Source organism: Rhamphochromis longiceps, linkage group LG19, assembly GCF_057381845.1.
Source record: "Rhamphochromis longiceps isolate RC_006_pf linkage group LG19, R_longiceps_female_GT1.1, whole genome shotgun sequence".
In the NCBI taxonomy this organism is placed as follows: Eukaryota; Metazoa; Chordata; class Actinopteri; order Cichliformes; family Cichlidae; genus Rhamphochromis; species Rhamphochromis longiceps.
In genome coordinates, this window is record NC_140575.1 from 7,963,309 (window position 1) to 7,985,095 (window position 21,787).

The following is a 21,787-nucleotide window of genomic DNA, read 5'->3' on the forward strand; positions in this document are numbered from 1 at the left end:
GAGTTGCAGTGGCAGCCAGCTCAATGTACATGTACAACTAAATTATCCAGTAACCAGATGATGATTTATAAAAAGTAAATCATGTTCTGCATGGTTATTAATGGTTGTTATGACACAAGAAACTATCCATAGAGGCCAACCAACTCTTCAGAGCTGTAAAGTTGGGTATTTTAACTCTAAGGACTGACTGTCTCAAGTGTGAGTTAGTGGAGCTGCAGTTTTTGGCACTTCATTTGTTCGGCCGTGGAGGTTCCCACTTGGTGTTCCCATCTTTACAATCTAAAACTGTATTTGCCCTGCTGACTTTAATGTTTCATTTAAAAGGAAAGTCCACTGTGAAATTTAACACTCCCTTTTGCCCGAGAAGCTTTTTATCCAGCTAGATTGTTTCGTGCCGAGTTGTCCAGTTTTGGAGAAAAGCACAACAAGCCTCTCTCATGCCGATTGTAGTTTGGTAGTAAGAAACTACACAAAAATACACAAGGTTTATGGATTTTTCCCCAACAGGGTTGAAATTTCTGGAAAGACTTATAGTGCTTCTGAGTTCTTAGTGCCTCAAGGCAAAGACCATTTAGTTTCATTATATTTGAGAGAAGATCGACATGTCATTATCTCCCAAACCAGCAAAAAACAGTCTAGATGGACAATTTGGGCCAAGTAGTTCAAGTCAAGTAAGTTTTGTTTTGTTTCTTTTTTAAGAGCAGTATCTGATTCCCTTAACTATTATATTAAGTATTATAGCCAACCGCATTCTTTTTTACCGTTTTGAGTTTTCACAGTACTTTTGGCTGCTCCTTTAATTCCTCCTCATCAGGATGGATCTGTTGATTGGGTACAGATTTTACACTGGATGGCATTCCTAATGTAACCCTCCCATTTATCCAGGCCAGACAGATACTAGGAGTGCAATAGTTTGTGATTCATGAGGCTGGGTTTGTGTCCCGTCCCACTCTTGAATCGGGGCTCTGTTACACCCAAGGTGAATTTACCTGCTACTCCATCACTGAGCCAAGTTTTAAGTTTTCAAAATAAAACATAATTTACACATTTATTTTGCTTTTCCTACTATATCAAGCCACTGTTCCAAAACAGAGGTGAATATAAAGCCATGATTTTTTAATGTGTTACAACCCTTTGGTCAATCCCTATTCTTAACAATATGAATCACAGACAGTTGGCTATCCTCTTTGGCCCCACCAAAACTTGACATTTAAAGGGTACTTGGTCTTAAGTGCTGTTCAGGGAAATAAATGTAAAAATTTAAGAGCATTTGTCGAGAAAAAGTCTCAGAAATGACTTTTAAAGGGGACCTAGGTCAATATTTATGGTCACAAAAAAGCTTCTGCTGAGATTCAAACCTTCTGACCTTTAAGGTGCATGATGTTCTCTGAACATAAAGCCACATCATAACCTCTCCTACCCCCCCAATCAATCAAAACACTTCACCTTCCACTCTTAGCCTCTCATGACTCCCCCGTCCTCCCATTCAGAGCTGTAAAAACAGGCTTTTACATCAGAACAGATGCAGCATCATGGCACCATTACACTGCATCCATCAACACCTCTGTGCACCCAGCTAAGAAGGGGTGGGGGTGCAGTGCATCCTGCTCGTGTAATTAAGTAATTACACACAATGTATGATGGATTCCTGTAATGGTTTATTTTTGAAACTGTTAATAAGTCAAATTGACTGAGGGTGTAATCAGATGTATGATCTGTTGGCTCTTTTTTCATGAATACTGGAGAACACTCGAGTAGTTTAGTTTTAATTCTATTTAATTTTATTTATATAGCATTAGATCACAACAACAGTTGCAACAAGGTTTATATTGTAAAATAAAGACGCTGCAATGATCGAGAGAAAAACCCCAGCAATCAAATGATCCTCTTTGAAGAAGCACTTTGGCAAGAGTGGGAAGGAAAAACTCCCTTTTAACAGGAAGAGACCTCCAGCAGAACCAGGCTTTTACATGTGAAAGACTTTATAACACAGACAAGTTTTATAAAGACTTTATAATTTCTAAACAGAAGCTGCAAAAATAAACTGGCTGAAATTATTTCAGCAACAGATTCAAGTATTCATGCTGAACTAAAGGTGGAAAAGTGTTCGTGTCACCGACAAAAAGTTCAGTTTGGAGTACACATGCTTCATTTTTATGTCCTTTAGGTTTTCTACGTTCATTTCTATTATGCCTAGGTTGCCATTATAATTCTTTGTTATTAGATCCCCCTTGTGTATTCAACCCCTGTGTTAAGTCTCCCTCACCTTCATGTGTTTCATGTCTGCGTGTCTTGTGTTGTCAAGTTCTTGTTGTCATGTCATTATGTTTCCTGTTTTATTTTGAAGAGGTCTTGTGTTCCTTTGTTCAGCGTGTTTGGTTTTACTCCCCCCCCCCGGTGGCGTCGTTATGTTCATTCTTATCAGCCGTTTCCCCGGGTGTTTCCACTTCCTCTGATCACCTCATGTTTGCATTTAGTCTGTGTGTTTCCAGTCATTCGTGTTCAGGTCGTCTGCTAAGTTCACGTCATGTTTCCAGGTATTCACGTATTCTTGTCAGGTTTTCCATTCTTCCAGGTTTCCTCCCAGTTTAGGGTTTAGTTTAGCGTTATCATTGATTTTGTCTTTTGTTTTGTACTTATTCATCATCCACTATAAATATATCGCTTTCTGTTAAAAGTTATCGCTTTGCGTGTCTGCACTTGGGTCCCCTTCCTCACTCCATACAGTCTGCCTCAGCCAGACTGTGACAATGCAGATGATGACTAGAAGTGTCAGAAAAGACCAGGAGACTAACTTGGCTCAATATCACTTCTAAAAAAAATAAACAAATAAGAAAAAAAAATAAAAATAACAGGCACGGCTCAAAAATGAAAATCGGGAGTGCAAAATTATCCAAATAAACATGTTTAAATGTCGTTTCTGGAGAGAAATGGTTCAAAGTCCCTCAAATAAACAAAACACTACAACAACATGAACATTTTTGATCTCCAGTGTCCTCGAGGGTTCAGACATATAGCAAACACATCCTCCCACACATTCGAAAAGAAAAGGTAACGCAGAACAGGAGACATTTCAAACACAGCACTGCCTATTTCATTCATAGAGCCCAGTTAATTACTGCAATTAAACCTGAGAGAGCATCCTTTAACATGATTATGGATTATTATGGTGATACTGAACGTACGAGACACAGTCAAGGATGAATGATATCACTGCAGCACTCTGAATCAGATCATTCTCAAGGGTACACCTGCTTTTATAAAGACGTTTGCTGAGGCAGACGATATAATGCCTGACGTCTCGTCTTAAACGCACCGCCGTCTTCAAATTGCTTTTTAAACTACTGTTTGCACAGTCAGGGTTTATTAAGCTTCTACTTGTCTTGGATCATTTTTATGGCACATTAAATGCAGTGTAACAAGGCAGGAACAAATAAGGTTAAAGAAAATAAATCTAAAATGTTGGTCGCATACGAAACTTGACACGACAAACAAATGAGATTATAACAGAAATCAGCAATAATCTCATGTCCGATGTTGCAAATAAATAAAGAAAAAGGATGGAGCTATTCCAAGATGATAAATAACTTGTACTTACCGTTCTCCTTCTCGTCTGTGACACAGCTGCTGATGGACTCTGAGAGGCCCAGTGTGGCTGATGAGGGCATCGATCCCAGGAGGAACGCCAGCGATGGGGCTTTTCTCTGTGGGAAGTCCCCGTCGTCCTCTTGCTCCTGGTTCCCCTCCTCGTCTTCTGGTCTCTTCTGCTCCAGTTTTATCAGAGCCTCCAGTGTGAGCTCGTTAAGGTCTTTGCCAAAGTGCTTGGCCACAGCTCGAAGCTCATCTTCGTCTTCTGGTTCCTCGTCGTCCACCAGCTTCGATGACATGGAGAGAATGTTGTTTTTGTCATCATTTTCCAAATCTGTGGAGCAGGACAAACGTGGGGATGTGTCATTCATTTACCACTTTGTGTGCAAAGTCTTTATGCTAAGCTATTTAGATAATTGGACCATAAACAACACGCTGAAAGCTTTTAACTTTTGTCACCATGTTTATTAAAATGTAAACACACAAACGTGTCTGGACAAGGCGACTGAAACAACCATTCATGTGTGTCAGCTTAACAGCATATAGGGATGCAGTTATAATGCTATAATAACCGGCAGGTGACTTGTTTAATTCTCAGACTCACAATAAAATAAAATAAAACATCTGTCCTTGAAAAAATTCCCACTTTTACTTTGCTTCATTTTATGTAGTTCGTAACTCCTGAGTATTCCCTGAAGATTAATAAGACTGCATAATTGTACACCATAGTTAGAGTTTTCAAATTAAACATAATTTAGTGGAAAAAAACAAACCCACATTTTCCAGCACACTGAAAGCAGCCACAGCAGTTAAAGGGTCAAGATACTGATCTAAAATCCCACAAGTGCAGGGAATTTATTCGGCTTCCCGAGTCGCAGAAAATGGAATGGTGATAAATATTCATATTCTGACAAAGTAATTGGGATCATAGTTGTGGCTGTCCTGCTACCTAATTAAAATGTGTCCTTTAATCAGCCATAATTAAAATGTCCCCTCACAGGCTCGAGACCTCAAATCGGGAAATCAACTCGGTCTGAGAAGAAACGAACTGCTGCCGGATTTGAAAGCGTCACGGCAGCTGGAAGAACAACATGCCTGAAATCAGTGACAGACCTGCGACCCCCCCCACTGCGTAGAAACAGAGGGATACCGGGGCTTGTTTGTGTGCGAGGAAGAAAGACAGACTGAGGCTGAGATAAAGAGCCAAAGGTAGAAAGAGATAAAGGGTGAGAGCAACAGGGAGTGCAGTCTGCTGTGTCTTATTTTTCCTGGGTGGGCCTGTGTGGGCCTTTCACAAACAGCAGCTCAGAGTTCTCGTCCTGCCCGAGTGAGCGACAGAAAGACAAATAAAAGCGTCATCCCGCATTAACGCAGCGGTGTTTCCCCTCTGATATCTGGATTTGGGCGTCCCACTCAACCTAATCAGCAGCAGCTTCTATTATTGCTGCTGCATTCACTCGCTGACACGTCGGCTCGGTGTTCAGAATTCACGCTACGAGATGTTCGCTTGCAAATCGGTAGCCGCACTAGCAGCTAAACGCTCAAACACTGTTTAACAGACAAAATGCCGAGAGACAGCTTTTCTATCCTTAGCTCCAGACCGGTCATGGTGCCATTTTTAAATGGTTATTTTATTATAATCCAAGGTCAATGGTTTTATCTTCAATACAGAATGTAGTGCCTTCATAGTTGGCTTTTCAGGCCTGCGTCACTCAAATATCACGTTTAACCTTAATACTGCACCACAAACTCAACTCATGCACCTTAAACATGAGTTTAAGGTCTATACAAAGAATATAATATGAATAAATAAATAAATAAATAAAACCCTCTTTAACTAGGGCCCCTGGCAATAAATCCACTGTGGTCTGCTCACCATCATACAACAATGAGACGCCAATAAAGAACTAAATAAACTTATAGAATGGTAACAAGTTATGAGTGGGAACATAAATATAAATAAACGTAGCACAGAAAGAAAAGACATTTGTGTCTGCTCAGTTATTTCTTTGTTGTAACAATGCTACACTCACAGCTGCTGACCAGTATGATCAGGTGGTACCAGGCTGCTGTGGCAGTGTACGGTTCCTCCACATGCTACTGAGGTCCCAGCTTGTTAAACGCCCGTATGTCTCGTTTCTTCGGACTTCAATCATCCAATCCAACAAACAAACCCAACAAATAGCAGAATAAACTGTTTGGCAAGTGTTTCATGGTCACAACCCACATACTCAACCTTGCTGAACAATGGATTTTACTTACAAATGTGGCACCGTTTAAGGCTTTCCAGCAGTATAAGATATTATTTCCTATTAAGATATTTCCTTAGAGGTCAAATTCAAACTGTCCCTGTGAAAATTGGGATTTGCATTTTTTACCACAGAGCCAAAGCTCCAGAGCAAACCTGTCTCCTGACATACCAGAGTACAACCTCGGAAGAATATGGACAGCAAATCAGACTTTAGTTGGTCACACTGTCTGGATTCTCAGGCTTTTAAAAAACACTCCATACATACAGTGCTGCTGCAAAAAAAATATGCATTAGCCAACATAAGCAAGCAGCAGTGTTCAGTCACTGAAAGGTCCACCACTAAAAACCTCCCAAACCTCCAGAAAACCCTGCGTGGAGCAGAGCAAGGTCTTGTTTACCCCAGCACATAAACAGCTGAGGACATGAGAAGGGTTTCTGAAATCACTCACCTCCCTTAGCATAGGCAGCGTACACTCCTCTTAGTTTGGGTCTGCTGCTCTCCAGCTCTGCATCTATTTCTTCCTGGTATTCCTGAATTTCACCTGTTGAAGGTGTAAAAAAATGTCAAAGGAACTCTTCCATAAAGACTTAGATTGCGTGATTCTCTAGGGCTTTCTAGGCTAACCCATTCAATTATATTTCTCATAGTCCCATAATTACAGCACAATATGTTAGCAGTGTAACATAATGCAAGGTTAATTACAAGTTGTACGGAGCCTAAATCATGTCCTCTATTTATGTTTTCTTTGCTTTAACCACATCCAACACTGATCTGCTTTTAGTCGAGGTCAACAAACACCAACAAGAAAACAACAACAACATGTAACCAAATGTCCATCTTTAACACACAAACTTTTCTGAAAACTTAACAAAATAAAAGAAACTTGAGCCAGGACTTTGTGTCTGTGGTGGCAAACAGACAGCGACGAGACATTCATACCTTCGACGTCATCCATTTTTTTCTTGATCTCAATCTCCAGCTACAGCGAGGGAGAGAAAAGAGAGGGTTTGGATGAGACAATGAAAGTAGCTTCCTCTCTAATAGTGGCTACAGGGTGAAACGATCGCTGAATAAAACCTCTTAGAATAAAAGAAGGTTATAACACGAGGGCTCTGGGGTGGTTGACGGCAGCACCCTTTGCTCTCAGAGTGCTTTTTCCTCCCCGGTGTATAACGTGCGTGAGTTTGATTTGATGTTGCTGGTGTGAGACTCGACTAAAGAACAGCACTCTGTGAGTACTTTCACAAAGCTTTTACATTAACTCCAATGTTTCCTCTTTTTTACATTATGGCATGAGAAAGGTCAGCTCATTACTGGGCAAAAGCTCCACCAGTAAAGTCAGATCAGTAAAAAAAAATTACCACTTTTTAACTTTTGGCCACATCTCACAGCTTTTGTTTGTTAAAGCCGGGTGAAAAACAAGTACGCTCCGACTCTCTGAAGCCCATCTGTCAGTTTCCACAAAGAAAAACCCAAGATCTTGAGAATTTGCTGCTGTCAGGCTACAGTTTACAGTTTTTGTGGCCAAGAATGAACAAACTGCTGTAAACGTCTCCAGAAAGCAACGACTCTTTTTAATGATACCTAATTTTTAACAGAAATCGCCACCGCATTCATCAAACATCAACAATATTGATATGGAGAATACTCAGATTTCATTTTTCAAATCATGATTATGATAAATCCTAGTACGAAGTGTCACCTGAACCTGGGTTAATGCAGTAACAGCCTTTCAAGTAATAAAGCCTTTTTCATCTCTGATTAACGAGCTGGTCGTCTTCAATCATGAGCCCAATACGACACCTTCACATGTTAACTTCATTTCATCGGCCTTTTTTAAAGTAACATTTTCCAGCCTTACAATCACATTGTATTTAATTAAATGGCAGGCTGGCCAGACGTCACGCTGTGGAAATGTCCCAAGAGTGAGGTGATTCCTCTTGAAGGCTGGCATTAGACAGAAAAATGAAGACGTTAACCTCTGCAATGAGTAATCATCACGCCATGTATGATGAATGGGAGTCGCATGCAGTTAGCTCAAGTTTCATTAGCTCTGCTTGCAGGTCAGTCCATTTTTTGTTGTGCAAAATCCCTTTAGAATACTAGAAGGAATAAAGCAAAGTAAAACTTCTATTGTGAAATACTTTTTACTCAAATAATGGTGAGTGGGGAAAAAAGGACTTTTAAACCCCCAAAACCACTGAAGTACAGAAGCTATATGGAATTTAAGACCTGAAAATTAGGCACCAGATATATTCTACACGCACTCACCCCTAAATCATCAGGCATGTCTCCTGTTATCTGTTAAAGCAACAAGTATGTGGGACAATGCCTTAAAAAGAGCACGATGGCCTTTTACAGAGCCCACAAAGTGTGAGGACACCGACAACACTGATGCTGTTAGTTTAGAGGTTAATACCCTTCATCCATTATTGGGGAAAGCCTGAGGGCTGTATGTCACCATCAAGATAATAAAGGATGAAATTTTAATATTCCCTGTGGAGGGATGAATGGGTCATTTCATGAGTAATTGAGTTGACCAGAATTGATGCGCATGTGCGTTTCTAATGCTATGGCACATTAATTGGGGTGAATTGAAGGCTGAGGTTTGTGTGGAAAAACACCTGCTGGGCTTTCTTCTTCTTTAGTCCGGCTGTGTAGCAGGGCGGGTCACACTCTTGGTCCAGATCCACCTTCATGAACTCCTCGATGGTGAGCTGGCTGGTCGGCGTGTCCTCAAACTCTGTCAGTCTAACGCAAAGTGGCGTTACAAGGCAAAAGATAAGTTAGGTAATTAAGATCCAACTAAACATCTGGGCTGATCATCTGGACCAGCAGAACTTTTAAAGAAGGAACTTCTGCTGCTCATTTTGGCAAAAACAGACAAATCCCATAAACTTCGAGCCTCCACAGCCAGGATTTTCTACCAAATCACAAACTTTGATCGCCCACCTTTTTCTCAGCGTGGATTCGCACACTTTGACGATGTTGACTATTTCTTTGACAGTGCGCCGAAAGTCATGTAGTCGAGCAGCTACAAGAAGGGCTGGAAACAAACAAGCAAACACACACAGGGATGAGATTTAACCAGAATCTGCACAGAAGCAATAACAAAACGTGTGTCCGTGTATGATTAGAGAAAAGGCCGAGATGTGACTAAACACTAAAAAAAAAAAAAGTTATGCGCTTATGGTTTTAGGCACTTTTAGATGTGCACCTTAAACAGTGAAGAGGAGCCAACAAGACGGGGGCACCTCAGAGCCAACAAATCCACCCCCACATTAAAAAAAAGGAGAAACAACAACGCTAATATTATGCAATGAATTGCAGTGTGAGCCTTGAAGGGGAACAGTTATGTAACTGTCATTAGACTTGCCTCGCTCAAGAGCCTGTTAAAAGATAGATGCGTGCTTCCACTTCCACATGCACACTTCTAACAGCCTTGAGGAGTGAAGTGGTGGCTTTTTAGCTCCGCTGAGGACTTTCTCAAACATTTTTCATCGCCATTACCTTAAAAACCACACGACTTCAGATTTGCAAGTTTTCCTTGCTGAATACATTCGTCGCTTCGCATTCACAAGCTCTTTGCCCTTGAAATCACAAGAAGCAACTTATAAACTCGTCTCTCCTGGCACAAACTTTTTTTTGCATATGTTTAAAACCGTCAACAGTGATATTTGCATCATATTTAGGAACAAACTTTTCCTTCTTCCATTTGAGTGTTTCCTTCTCAAAGATTTATGATGAGTAATTAAATATTAAGGTAATCCAGCAGAGTAACAGAGAAAGATGAAAACTGAAACCATGGGAGTAAACATGCAGGGAGCAGCAGAAGGCGGCGATTCGATTTCAGGACGTCTTAGCAGGTAATGCACAAAGCCTCAATGTACTGGGCTTTGTAGCAATCACAACACAATAAGGAAGGAAGGCCTTTGAGTTCAGCTGTTTAATATAAACTGCACCACCAAAGTCCCGTAAAGACGATGACGTACCTGGTGGGAAACCAAAACCTCACACGCTGCAGCCAGCTTAGACAGGTGCTGGCAGGATCGGCTTTCCCACAGGTTTCACTGGCAGGTGACCAAAAGATCCACAGTAGGAACACTCAGCAAGGCTGCAAACACTGCGAGAGGTGCAGCTGACTGTTAGCGTGCAGCACCCGTGAATAAACGATGCTCGTCTTTGGTTAATATAATCTAATGTTCTCATTTTATAAGACTGCACCTATGGTGTCAATCTGAAAATCATCGGTGACTTTGCACTTGAGTCATTGCAATCAACTCCAGAAGCTTCTCAGATAAGGCGTGAAACATCTTCATGAACTTAAAGAGGTTCAGTCGCTTTTCTTTTCAAGCTCCATTGAAAACTTAGAGTTTTCAGAAAACCTGACCTCTAACCTTGACCTTGAGGTCAGGGTCACCAAGACTCGACCAAGTTATCGTGTCCACACCCGGCGGGGTGATTACACTACCCCCATCAGCATTTAGAGCTGAAAGATAAAAACTGGACTTTTAAAAACTTAAAACTAACTGAAATGACTTTGTGAACTTAGAAAAGTAACTGAATCATGTATCATTTATTAACTGTCCAGCACCGTTCTGATATTTGGACCAGGTATCAGTCCAATAGTGCCTCAAAAGCTAGATGGGGTATCCAGAGCGGATCGACGCACTTCAGGTCTACATTGCTCTGTGTACTGTGCTGCATGTCAGCAGGAGTGCAGCAGCTGCTAAGGGGAGAAGTAGACTAGCGCAGAGTTAGCCAACAGCAAAGACTCAGAAGTTGGAGGCATTTCCCTCCTGCTACAACAACACGTTCTTCATGCTTCAGGCAACAGAGCTCCAACAACAGAGCTCTCTTTATCTCCCACTTTTCGTCTGTACTGTTGGAGCTCACACTTGTTTGGAAGTTTTCATCCCAGTGCACTAACACAACTGTTATCCTTTGTCACCAGCGTCAAATCTCCTCCACTACTCACGTGTGACGAGTACACCGACAGTAAAATCAAGAGCAGAGAGAGGAGAAACCAGCTCGAACGCAAACGACAGCAAAGACTCTCACATTAAGCTGAAATGAAACAAGTGCAAATAAAACAAGAAGCGGTCAGAGAGCACAAACCTGCACTAACTCTCTGGGCAGTATTTACTTTTAAGGGAAGACTATTGTAATTTGTATATATTCATTTATTTTTCTTTGTTTTTTAAAAACATACCTTAAGAAGTTTGTAGTGCAGTAAAAATCAGATAAAGGCAACATGACAGATTTACTTTTCATGGGTAATAGCTATTGATTTGTAAATAACTAGACATGAATAACCTTATTAGATAATATTATACTACAGTATATTAATAACTATACAGGCAGCTCATTCTGCTTCTCTTAACAATACTTTATAGATATAAAACATTTTGGGATCGAATTTAAAAAGGTTGACCTGGAAGATGTTGGTGGATGTGAGCCAAATGTTAATGGGTTGGTAACATGACCCCACTCTACACCCCTACAAAGCTTTATGAGAATTCATTCAAAACCTTTTGAGTTATCGTGTTAGACACTACCAAAAATCTTCTAATATGTTAAAAGCGCTGTGGGAAGATTTGACACTTTCCAAACACATCACTCTGGACAGGTTTTACAGCTCTCTTTGGAGAGTTAACAGACAGGTATCACATTTGCAACCAAAAATCTTCATGTAGTTGGAAGAGTGGGATGCTAAGACATAAAGCTTATACAGAGACGTTCTCAGCATTTAGAAAAACATGCTGAAAACCACTAAAACTGGCAGGAAGACAAGTTTCTATGAAACAACTCGTGCTGACAGGCATCTTTCAGCTCAGGCTGCCTAACCTGGGAATCATGTCGTGATAACACGATAACCCAGACAGCGGGAGAAATAAACTGTTTGTGTGTGAGTCTCCAAGCATCAAAGGCCTCCTGGCCTTTGATGCTTGGAGGCTTAAGTGCTTAAGTGCACTTAAGTGCACGGAACAAATCTCATGGTAAAAATTAGTCATAATTAGTAGTGTAAGCATGCACAGTGTGAACCTGGGAACCACTGCTTTCTGTCAAAATATAGCAGTCAGATACATCCTTGTGTTAGAGCTCTGAAGGTGCATGCAGCCCTTCTTACACTGATCTATAGCTGCCCCATGAGTGCATCTGCTTACATTCACTTCCTTATCACACTGATCAAGTCACCAGGAAAATGTGGCAAAATTAAAATTTCTTTTATTATTCCCTGTCAGAGAGAATGAGCCTCTTGTACTGCACTAAAACATGTAACAAAGCGTTCCGGTCACTGATCGGCTCTCTGAGAAACTGAGGTTAAAGCATCTTGATTAAGGGCACCTTGACTTTCCAGCAGAGAGCATTAATCACTTTCTTTCCTCAGATTTTCAGTCCCGCTGCTCAGAGCCTCGGGGCTGCTACCAGCACCCCTCCTGCGAATTGAAGAAGATACCCAGTGCTGCTTCAGCTTGTAGTTACCTGCTCCACAGAGTCCCGACGGCCTTCGCCCCGTGTGCATCCAGTCCCTCTTCATCCTCTGCACCAGACGCAGCGCCGTCATGGAGACCTCGCGGGTCTTATCGCCAAATTCCAGCATTTGGGCAAAACGGGGAATATAAAGGCACGGGTCTGGTGGCAAAAGGAAAGTTTTTTTTTTTCCCCCAAGTTAATCACAAGGACAGCCTTAAAAATGTACAACAATGCCTCTGTACTCCCCCCACTGTACTTTTCTTTGGTACAGCCGAGTTCTCAAAGTCAACATAATAATGCAACACTGTGGACGCTATACATCCACAGTTCATAGTATAGCATCAAGGAACCATTCAGGTTTTCTATGCCCTCATCTCCATTCATAATATGCCAAAGTAAAAACATAGATAAACAATTAAAATGACAAAGTTCTTGTTTCTACTATAATTTCTGATTTTTACAGTGAAACAAAAAACGATATTCTGTTAGTGAACAAAACGTTTCCTTTTTGTGATTCATTTTGTTTATACACCACATTCATTCATTATTTATAATCTCTGACTCTGTTCCACAGTGTGTCTCTCGTCCTGTCTCCCTCCCCCCTCAGACGGTCATGGCAGATGGCCGCCCCTCCCTGCGCCTGGTTCTCCTGGAGGCTTATTCCTGTTAGAAGGGAGTTTTTCCTTCTCACTGTCGCCAAGTGCTTGTTCATAAGGTGTCATCTGATTGGTGGGATTTTCTCTATATTATGCAGGGAGGTTACCTTACAACACAGCTAACAGTAAAACTTTACATTCAGACATTTATTTTAAATTCATTTCAAGCTTCTGTGTGCACCACTTTAAAAATATATAACCGTTTGAAAAAGATTCTTTTTGATACGGCCTTTATAAAGCCCCTTGAGGTGATTTTTGCTGTGATTTGAAGCTATATTAATAAAACTAAAATTGAACTGAAGTGAATATTTTAGATGAGCCTAATCTGAAGCTGTAGGCCAATCAAAGAGAAGACTTTTTCTCACACTGGGTGGAACGCACAAAAGACTTCAGGGTTGTTTGACTGTTTGACGTCAAGGAGCTAATTTTGAAGGTTGTGAACTAAATGTGCTCATGCCTGATGATCATGCGCAGCTCTGTGAGGAGATGCCACCATCCTGTTTCATGCTTCATCGTCATCTATGATGCCCTTCACCTTTGCCTCCTAACCGGACATCATTGTTGTTGTTGATACCTCAGCTGCTATTTTTCAAAGGTGATTTGATGATACTGCCCATCACCTTTCTGAGGAATGAGCAGCTCCTGTATGTAATCTAAAGCAACTGCAGCACGCTACACAGTTTATGAGTGTAAGTATCCTATTTAACATTTGTTTCGTGTTTGACTGATTGGAGAAGATAAACTGCGGGAAAGTCAAGGCCACTGTGCTCAAGTTTAATTCAGCTTCTCTCCAACCATGGAGCCAGAGGCCTCTCCTGATGGCACTTTAGCCAGAGCTCTGTCCAATAAACTGCTGCTCGCGTGCCCATGGATTTTTGTTTACAAGCCCTGGTTTGTGTGAACAGTAAACAGACCAAAATGCCAGAGCGAGTACACTTTTCCTCTCTTAGGCCAAAAGAAAAAAAAAGAAAAGGGAAAAAAAATGACCAAAATCCAGCCTGAAACACATCCAGATCTCAACTTACTACCACCTGTGAGCTTCCCACTAAAACCAGTTTCTGACTGCTGGCTGCTAATTAGCTCCACTGGAGGACTGGAGGATTAGCATTTAGCTTGAGTGCACCTCGAAGCAGCCTGTTTCTCATTCAGCGACTCCATCCACATTTTCTCAGCTGGCGAAAGGATTTGGATGGGCAATCATCCAATCGCAAGCTCACTCCTTAAACTTTCTGCTCGCTTCTTCTGTCTCTGAGAGACTTGTACAGTTTTGTATGTCATAAACTTTATGCGAAATACTTTTTAAAAACATCACGACCACCTGCTTTTACCATGAAACTGCCTGGCAGGTGGCCCGTTTGCCTTTAGTCGCTTTTTATTGTGAAAAATGATTTTACCATGCTCTGAAATCCAGTTTAAAACTCAAATGAGGAGGAATCCGGTTCCCACTGTAGCCTGAAGACTAAAAGTCGAGTTTTGTGCCCCGACTGTGTCAAATACCTTTTGAAGTCAGAGGCTCTGTTTAAAGAGCAGCCCAGTGGAAAGCTGGTAGAGCCAGCTGGTAATAAGATCCAGGCTGATCCCTTCCCCCCTCTGCACCGTGTAATGATACGTGTGCAGAGCTGGCCATCACTGCTCCAACTTTTTACTCGGTGTCTGTAAACTCAAAACCAGGCTGTTAAAATAGGTTGTTTAAGAAAGAAAAAAAAAAAACAGCCCAAATCCTCTTTCACCGTTGAATATAATCAATCTGTGATGCTCAAACAGCCCAGGAGTCTTTCTGTGATGGAGTGCTGTAGTTTACCTTTTTCGTGTAGCCACTTTACCTCAACCTGCCTCGCCTCTATTCCCCCAAATTACTTCGACCACCCCCAGAGAAGGGCCGCGAACTTGCTCCTTTCAATCAAATGTGGGAGCAGGGCTTCATGAATAGCATTAAAGTGTTATCATTCAGTCATGGGGAAGCTGCACCCTTCCCTCAACCCCCAAAACTGCAATGGCTCTCTATTCTAGTTTGTGTTACTCTGGGTACAGGACTCCGTCTCTCTAATAAATCCTTCTGTGTGTGATTGATGAACGGCAGTACAAGACGGCAGCACTACAGTGCGACCTAAAGCCTAATAAAATTTCATAAATCATTTTCTGGTCTTCAACTCCACTGAAGCTAAATCGCCGTACATGATATCGTGCTGTTGGTTTGATCACTTACTTCACAAATGACCAGAATTAGACGTCAAGCAGCTTTTAGGAATTTACAATGTAGCAAACAAACAGAAAGTTTTGCTAATACTGTTACATTTATACTAGTTTGTTAGACACTTTATATTGATATACTGCAAGGCACTGTTAATTTTGATTTTGTTGCAGGCATAATTTAGGCATCTAATTTTTTTGTTTTAGTTGACTATAGTAGACTAAAACTAAAGTTGAGTCAGTTAAATAATATAAAGTGTTAAAGTTTTTTCCTTGAAATCAAATGTGAAACGTGTGCATCGTTCTTTTCCTCTGAAACGCTGACATTTTGCTTCATTTTCATGAGAAACGGGGAGGATGGAAGCTAATTGTACCGTTTCCCGGGGGCCAGATCAAATGTGCGTGACTAACCTTACTGCACAAGGTTATTACTTCTGATTGGAACACTTCCAAACCCATCCCGCCTACCTACACAACTTCATTAGTTCTAATTAGATCTCATCTACAATATTTTCATCTCGTTTCCTTTTGTTGACGAATGTTTAAATCCATTTCATCATCGTTGTTGCCCTCGTGCATTAGTTTTTAATTACTTACTGCTTGATTTTGTCAGAAAAGGATAACTGAATAAACACTGATGCAGGGTAAGTAATGGTTTTATTTATCACTGTACTTACAATGTTATTAATGTAACTAAACAGAATTAATTAAGCAATTACTAAAAAAAGAAATACAGATAATACAGTCACTGTTATCACTGTCAGTTTGACAGGCATAAAAATAGTATTTTTGCACCAACAAGGTGTTTCCCAAAGAGCTGTTAGCCAAAAACGTGCCATATCTGGCATATGTAGAATAGTTTGAAGTGTATCCTTAAAAATTTGGAAGAAATTGAACAACGAGGACAAAAGTGTTTGTAAAATGAACAATAGGTGAATGATGGGGGTATCAATAGCATTGATAGCAAGGCTGTATTGGTATCAGATCATTACCAGCGAGGTAGGATCGATACCTTGTTTCTATCCTCTGAGTTCAGTGTGTAGCCCACTGAATTGTGTAAAATAAATATTTTTTAGAAATGAAAATTTAACTAAATGTACTACTGTACTACATTCTGACACTCTACGGATTCAGCGGTCATTAAAATGTGTTCAGAATTTGCCAATTGATGATGATTCATCTTATTAATCATGACACGCCGCTCTCCCCTACATAAACTGCCTTTATGAGTTAAAAGTATCAGCAATACTGGCCCTGCATTTACTCTGTATAGGATAAACACCAAAATCTGCAGTACTGCACAACACTCAAGCAAGTTAATCTAAAATGTGACCACTGTCCTATGAGGAGCAATTCTTGTTAACTGTGCAGAGGAACAAACAACTTGTCAGCCTACAGGTTTAATGCATGATCTTCAGACAAAAAATGACCACAGAGAGAAAACAACCAAAGAAATATAAAATGAAATCAACACTGGCAAATGGGACGCACAAAAAAAATTTAAAACTATAAATATATACAAAATGTCTAATAAAAGATGTTTTAAAAATGACCAAAGACTTATACAAATGGGATGCAAAACTGACAAAAAAAAGCGCACAAAGACAAAAGTCCCAGGACTGCCACAGAGTGACTCCAATGGCATCAAACAAATTTTAAGTCACTTATTAACCACACGGGAACACAAAGACACATCTGTAGGGGTCGTCCTAAACAGAAGTGTGTGTCTGCATAGGTGGGGGGTTGGGGGGGGGTTACTTATGTTGTCCCCCTGGTGTGTATTGTCTTTCACTCCAGCCCTGCTCCTCCTCTGAGGAGGAGAGATCAGAGCGTCTGTCCTGTGACGCACTCTGCGGAGCTAGTGAGGGAGGGGCCTCTTTGGCCTCACGTCAGCGCGGTGAGTGATTGTTATTGGTCCTCGGCGGGCCCTGGGCGTTCATGGAGAGTCGACCAAAAATAAGGAGGAGGGGGAGGCGGGGAGGAGTAAAAAAAAAAAAAATGAGAGAGGGGGGGGCGAAAAAACCGAGCGGAGCTTAAAAACTCCCGACAAATGATTATTTACCTCGGCAGCAGCGGAACATCGTAGCTGGCTTCGTGTCGGTCTACAGCCGATTCGGAGAAAAAGGGGGAAAACAAATCGGGAGAGAAATGTGCGTGAGGATTAACGCAGAGGCGGGGTGGGAATAAAATAGGCTGGATTTGACTACCAGCTGCGACTATCCGGATTACCCACTCGCTGGAAAAGGGAGAAAACAAGCGAAGCTTCGCGGACATTTGTGCGCTCGGAGAGGATGAGCTGACCGCCGAGGAACGGGGAAAAAAAACAAGTGTTTGAGGTCGAAAGTTGCGAGTGGATGTGGAAACGGACAGCAGTGGGCCTGGGGGGATATTTAGATGCTGTCGCGTAAACTTCGCTGTCGGTGCCGTTTGAAACCGGCGTTGTAGGAACCGGACCGCACAGGAAAGAGAAAAAAAGAAAAATACTCAATCCACCGCAGCGACAAGCTTCATGTCGAGCCCGACAGCAGTTTATTGCACCGGGTATTAAAGAGACAGCGAGAGAGAGAGGGAGGAGGAAAAAACCCAGAAGATCGGCTGCTCGTGCAGATGCCAACGGCAGACTGCAGGTTGCTCCATCATGGCCGGATCATGAGGTGTTTGACTTATTTGCTGCTACTTCCAGAAACACTGAAAAAGTCCAAGAAGGTAACCAAGCTGCCGGGCCGGCTGCCGCTATGTTATGAGATCCTGACTCTGTCCCTGTCGAGCAAGAAAAAGCAGCAGGAGAAGAAGATGGCTGCGGAGTTGTACCCCGCTAACAACACCAACAACACCAACCTGGCCAACGGCACTACGGTGGCTGACGCGGAGAAGACCAAGGAGCTGCAGGTGTGCCAGGCCAGCGGGAGCAGCGCCGGCGGCGGAGGGAGCGCGGCGACCACCCCGACCACCCAGCAAAACATCAACAACAACAACGTAGACCCACCCAGCTGGCAGTGCAGCCACCCCACGCTCCGAGAGAGGTAACTCCAGAAACACAGAGGACAATTATCCGCCTGATCTGTGCGCAAAAAGCCCGATCGCAGTGCGAAAGAGTCGCTGTCAGAGTAATGACAGCCGCTTTGACTCGGTGTATTAACACGGAAGCTGGCAGCAGCAAAGTGCACGAAAATCTCTGCTGTGAGAATCGCTCATGCTCGCTTTACTTTTACTTTGGAGCACACTTTGACAAGTTTCTAGAAAACTGATTTACTGTTGGAGCGTCTATCTAAACCAACATGAGCTTTTGTTTGTTTTACTTATTTGCTCCTACCGTTCTTTAATCTCTTTAATTTATTCTGGCAGTAAACAAATCCCACTTGAGTTTGAACTGTTGATCTGCCAAAACAAGACATTTTAAAAATGTCACCAAGCACTCTGGGGAACTTTCCATAGATCCCAATGAGCTGACATTTTCGAGGCTGAGGGATAAAGTGAGAAAACAACAAGAGGGTAGTCCTCTTTTTTCCCCTGCATCCTCCCTAAATCTATGAAAATAACCAGTGTCTCTAGGCAAAAGCAGTGTGGGAGGACTTGATGTTATACAATAGTTGAGGCTTACTTGTGAAACCTGCTCTGTTTTTAGGAACGCCTTGATGTTTAACAATGAGCTGATGGCTGATGTCCACTTCATTGTCGGGCCCTTGGGGGCCTCGCAGAAGCTTCCCGCACACAAGGTAAGGAGCGCATCTCGGAAAAATCGCTGCAAACCAGAGAAAGACGGGAAGCTTACGCACTAACTTAACTAATGTTGATATTTGAGCTTTAAATTTAAATACGAGCTCCGAGGACAATGCAAGGTAATATATCGGCTCTAGTGTTGAACTTGTGAAAGACGAGCTCCTCTGGTTTCTCTGACGCATCCGTCTCCTCCCCTCCCAGTACGTGCTGGCCGTGGGAAGCTCCGTCTTCTGTGCCATGTTTTACAGCGATCTGGCGGAGGAGGAGTCTGAGATCCATATTCCAGATGTGGAACCTGCTGCTTTTCTAATTCTGCTGAAGTAAGCCACTCACCATCCCTTCGCACAGCCAACCAGAAGCTGAGATGACAAGCACAGTCAGTGTCACTTCAAAGCCTATTATTACTCATCCAAAGCTAAGCAGAGGCGAATGCCAAAATGCTGGGAGCACCAGAGAGCCGTGGCAGCGGCGCGGTGCTCTGTAATTGCTGGTTTTCTCAGTGCTCTTTGTTCGACTGGCAACATTCCCCCCCCTTCTTTTCCTCATCCTGACAGTTTGCCTTTATGCACACTAGTAGTTATAAATAACATGCCTTTGTTGCTCATTCAGTAGCGCTGGCTAAAAGCGTAGCACAGATTGTTGCTCTGCAGACTTTCTGGAAAACGGTAGGATTATGTATAATGGTGTTATATAATCTTCTTTGGGAAGGAAAAGAATTCCCTTTTTTGTTTGCCGAGTCTCTTGATACAGTAGGAAGAAGAAGAAACGTGGAGCCAGAGTCACTTAAATGTGTTCATCGCTGTATCTTCTTAGTCAGCATATCATCTGTCAGCCAGTCTGATTTCTGTACATTTAAGGCTCTTTTCTTTCTCCCAGGTACTTGTACAGCGATGAGATCGACCTGGAGGCAGACACGGTGCTGGCCACCCTGTATGCTGCCAAAAAGTACATCGTCCCTGCACTGGCCAAGGCCTGCGTCACCTTCCTGGAGACCAGCCTGGAGGCCAAGAATGCCTGTGTGCTGCTCTCTCAGAGCCGCCTGTTTGAGGAGCCCGAGCTGACGCAGCGCTGCTGGGAAGTAATCGACGCGCAGGCCGAGCTCGCGCTGTGCTCGGAGGGCTTCTGTGAGATCGACCTGCAGACGCTGGACATCATCTTGCGGCGGGAGACCCTCAACACCAAAGAAGTGGTGGTGTTTGAGGCGGTCATGAACTGGGCCACGGCAGAATGCAAGAGACAGGGTTTGGGGCCAACCACTCGCAACAAAAGAGAGGTACTGGGTAAGGCGCTGTTCTTGGTGCGCATCCCCACCATGAGCCTGGACGAATTTGCAAACGGTGCTGCGCAGTCGGACATCCTGACACTGGAGGAGACGCACAATGTCTTCCTGTGGTACACTGCGGCTAAAAAGCCCCAACTAGACTTCCCTCTGAATCCCAGGAAGGGCTTGGCTCCTCAGAGGTGCCACCGCTTCCAGTCCTCGGCCTACCGGAGCAACCAGTGGCGCTACCGCGGCCGGTGCGACAGCATCCAGTTTGCTGTGGACAAGCGGATCTTTATTGCCGGTTTGGGCCTGTACGGGTCGAGCGGCGGCAAAGCCGAGTACAGCGTCAAAATCGAGCTTAAGAGACAGGGGGTGATCCTGGCGCAGAACCTGACAAAGTTTGTGTCGGACGGCTCGAGCAGCACGTTCCCGGTGTGGTTCGAGCATCCCGTTCAGGTGGAGCAGGACGCGTTCTACACAGTGAGCGCCGTCCTGGACGGGAATGAGCTGAGCTACTTCGGCCAGGAGGGCATGACGGAGGTGCAGTGCGGGAAGGTCACGTTTCAGTTCCAGTGCTCCTCCGACAGCACCAACGGGACTGGAGTACAGGGAGGACAGATCCCCGAGCTTGTGTTCTATGCATAAGCTGCTCTGGACTGCTGATGGGAAATTGGGTCTATCGCTGCCTCCCAACCTTCAAAGTAATGTAGCATTAAAAGACACTTGAGTAATGTCACACTAAATGGCCTGGTTAGTTCTATAAGAGACTATTTTAAAAGCGACGGAGCTGTTTTATCTTATTTAATTTAATGTTATTTTTTTATTTAAATGCTGATTTAACGTTATTTGCTCAGAAGCTTGTGTTTTTCAAGGGCTGCGGCTGCTGTAGGAACAACATTAATACAGTGACCTGTGGTTATGTAATCAAGCTGAGCTCCAGAACTGGAACAAGTAGGGTCTGCTTCAAATTGTGTAATTGCAAGTCTATATACAATGTTGTTACTATAGTCCAGGCAGCAATATCACCTGAGGAGCAAACTTTATGTAGTGTTCGATTCTAATGCAGAAAAAAAAAAAAAAAGTAGAAATCGTGTCAAGAACAGAGTCGTTTTGCACTTCAGAGGACGGCCTCAGAAACGTTGTGTCTTTTTGTAAAATACAATTTATCTGTTAACAGCTTGATGCTGTTGATGAGCAGATGTGTTCTGTACAAGAATGCTTATACACCTGCCGAAATATAAAGGTTATAATGTGAGAAAGCCGCACATGTGACATCTTATGGGATCTGGGTGAGGGAGTGGGGGATTTGAGGGGCAGCAGCGCCCTCTGGTAACTAAAGTGGGAACTACACATTAGGTTTCTACCTCACTTGCATGGAGTCTGGCAGGCACAGATTTGAGGACTGATAAGGGTTCTGCCTCTTTTTCCAAGTGAGGATTTGGATTCATTTCCTACTAAATAAACTGCACAGTGCATTTAACAGACAGCACAGTTACATTAACGCTGGCAAAACACTATAATGGAAATGCAAAGCTATGCACGAGGAAAGCAAAGCCTAAACCAGTGATTTTCTTTGACAGTTTCCCAAAATATTTCGTACATTATAGTTAATATTAATGCACTTCTGCTTTGGCAGGACG

The 21,787-nt window shown here is 42.7% G+C and overlaps 2 protein-coding genes across 2 annotated transcripts in view; one reads left to right on the plus strand and one right to left on the minus strand.

Moving 5' to 3' along the window:
* brf1a (BRF1 general transcription factor IIIB subunit a) overlaps positions 1–21,787 on the minus strand; it is a 132,434-nt gene that overhangs the window by 83,082 nt on the left and 27,565 nt on the right. Inside the window, exons 7-12 of the mRNA XM_085392262.1 lie at positions 12,327–12,476; positions 8,793–8,886; positions 8,465–8,591; positions 6,780–6,819; positions 6,289–6,381; positions 3,599–3,922 (exon numbers count right to left, since the gene is read on the minus strand). Coding sequence (XP_085248388.1) covers positions 3,599–3,922; positions 6,289–6,381; positions 6,780–6,819; positions 8,465–8,591; positions 8,793–8,886; positions 12,327–12,476 — 828 coding nt within the window. The remainder of the gene's footprint in view (positions 1–3,598; positions 3,923–6,288; positions 6,382–6,779; positions 6,820–8,464; positions 8,592–8,792; positions 8,887–12,326; positions 12,477–21,787) is intronic.
* Positions 17,168–21,277, plus strand: LOC146646112 (BTB/POZ domain-containing protein 6-B-like). The gene is made up of 4 exons (XM_085392269.1): positions 17,168–18,186; positions 18,789–18,879; positions 19,085–19,203; positions 19,760–21,277. Exons 1-4 carry the CDS (start codon positions 17,771–17,773, stop codon positions 20,790–20,792), a joined length of 1,659 nt encoding a protein of 552 aa, XP_085248395.1. The 5' UTR covers positions 17,168–17,770; the 3' UTR covers positions 20,793–21,277.

What these genes read in the sequence shown, in the direction of transcription:
- LOC146646112 (XM_085392269.1), top strand. Translation starts at nt 17,771, where the DNA reads ATGCCAACGGCAGACTGCAGGTTGCTCCATCATGGCCGGATCATGAGG. An exon ending in CACCCCACGCTCCGAGAGAG is followed by an intron (nt 18,187 to 18,788) that starts GTAACTCCAGAA and finishes CTCTGTTTTTAG; the next exon opens with GAACGCCTTGATGTTTAACA. An exon ending in AGAAGCTTCCCGCACACAAG is followed by an intron (nt 18,880 to 19,084) that starts GTAAGGAGCGCA and finishes CTCCCCTCCCAG; the next exon opens with TACGTGCTGGCCGTGGGAAG.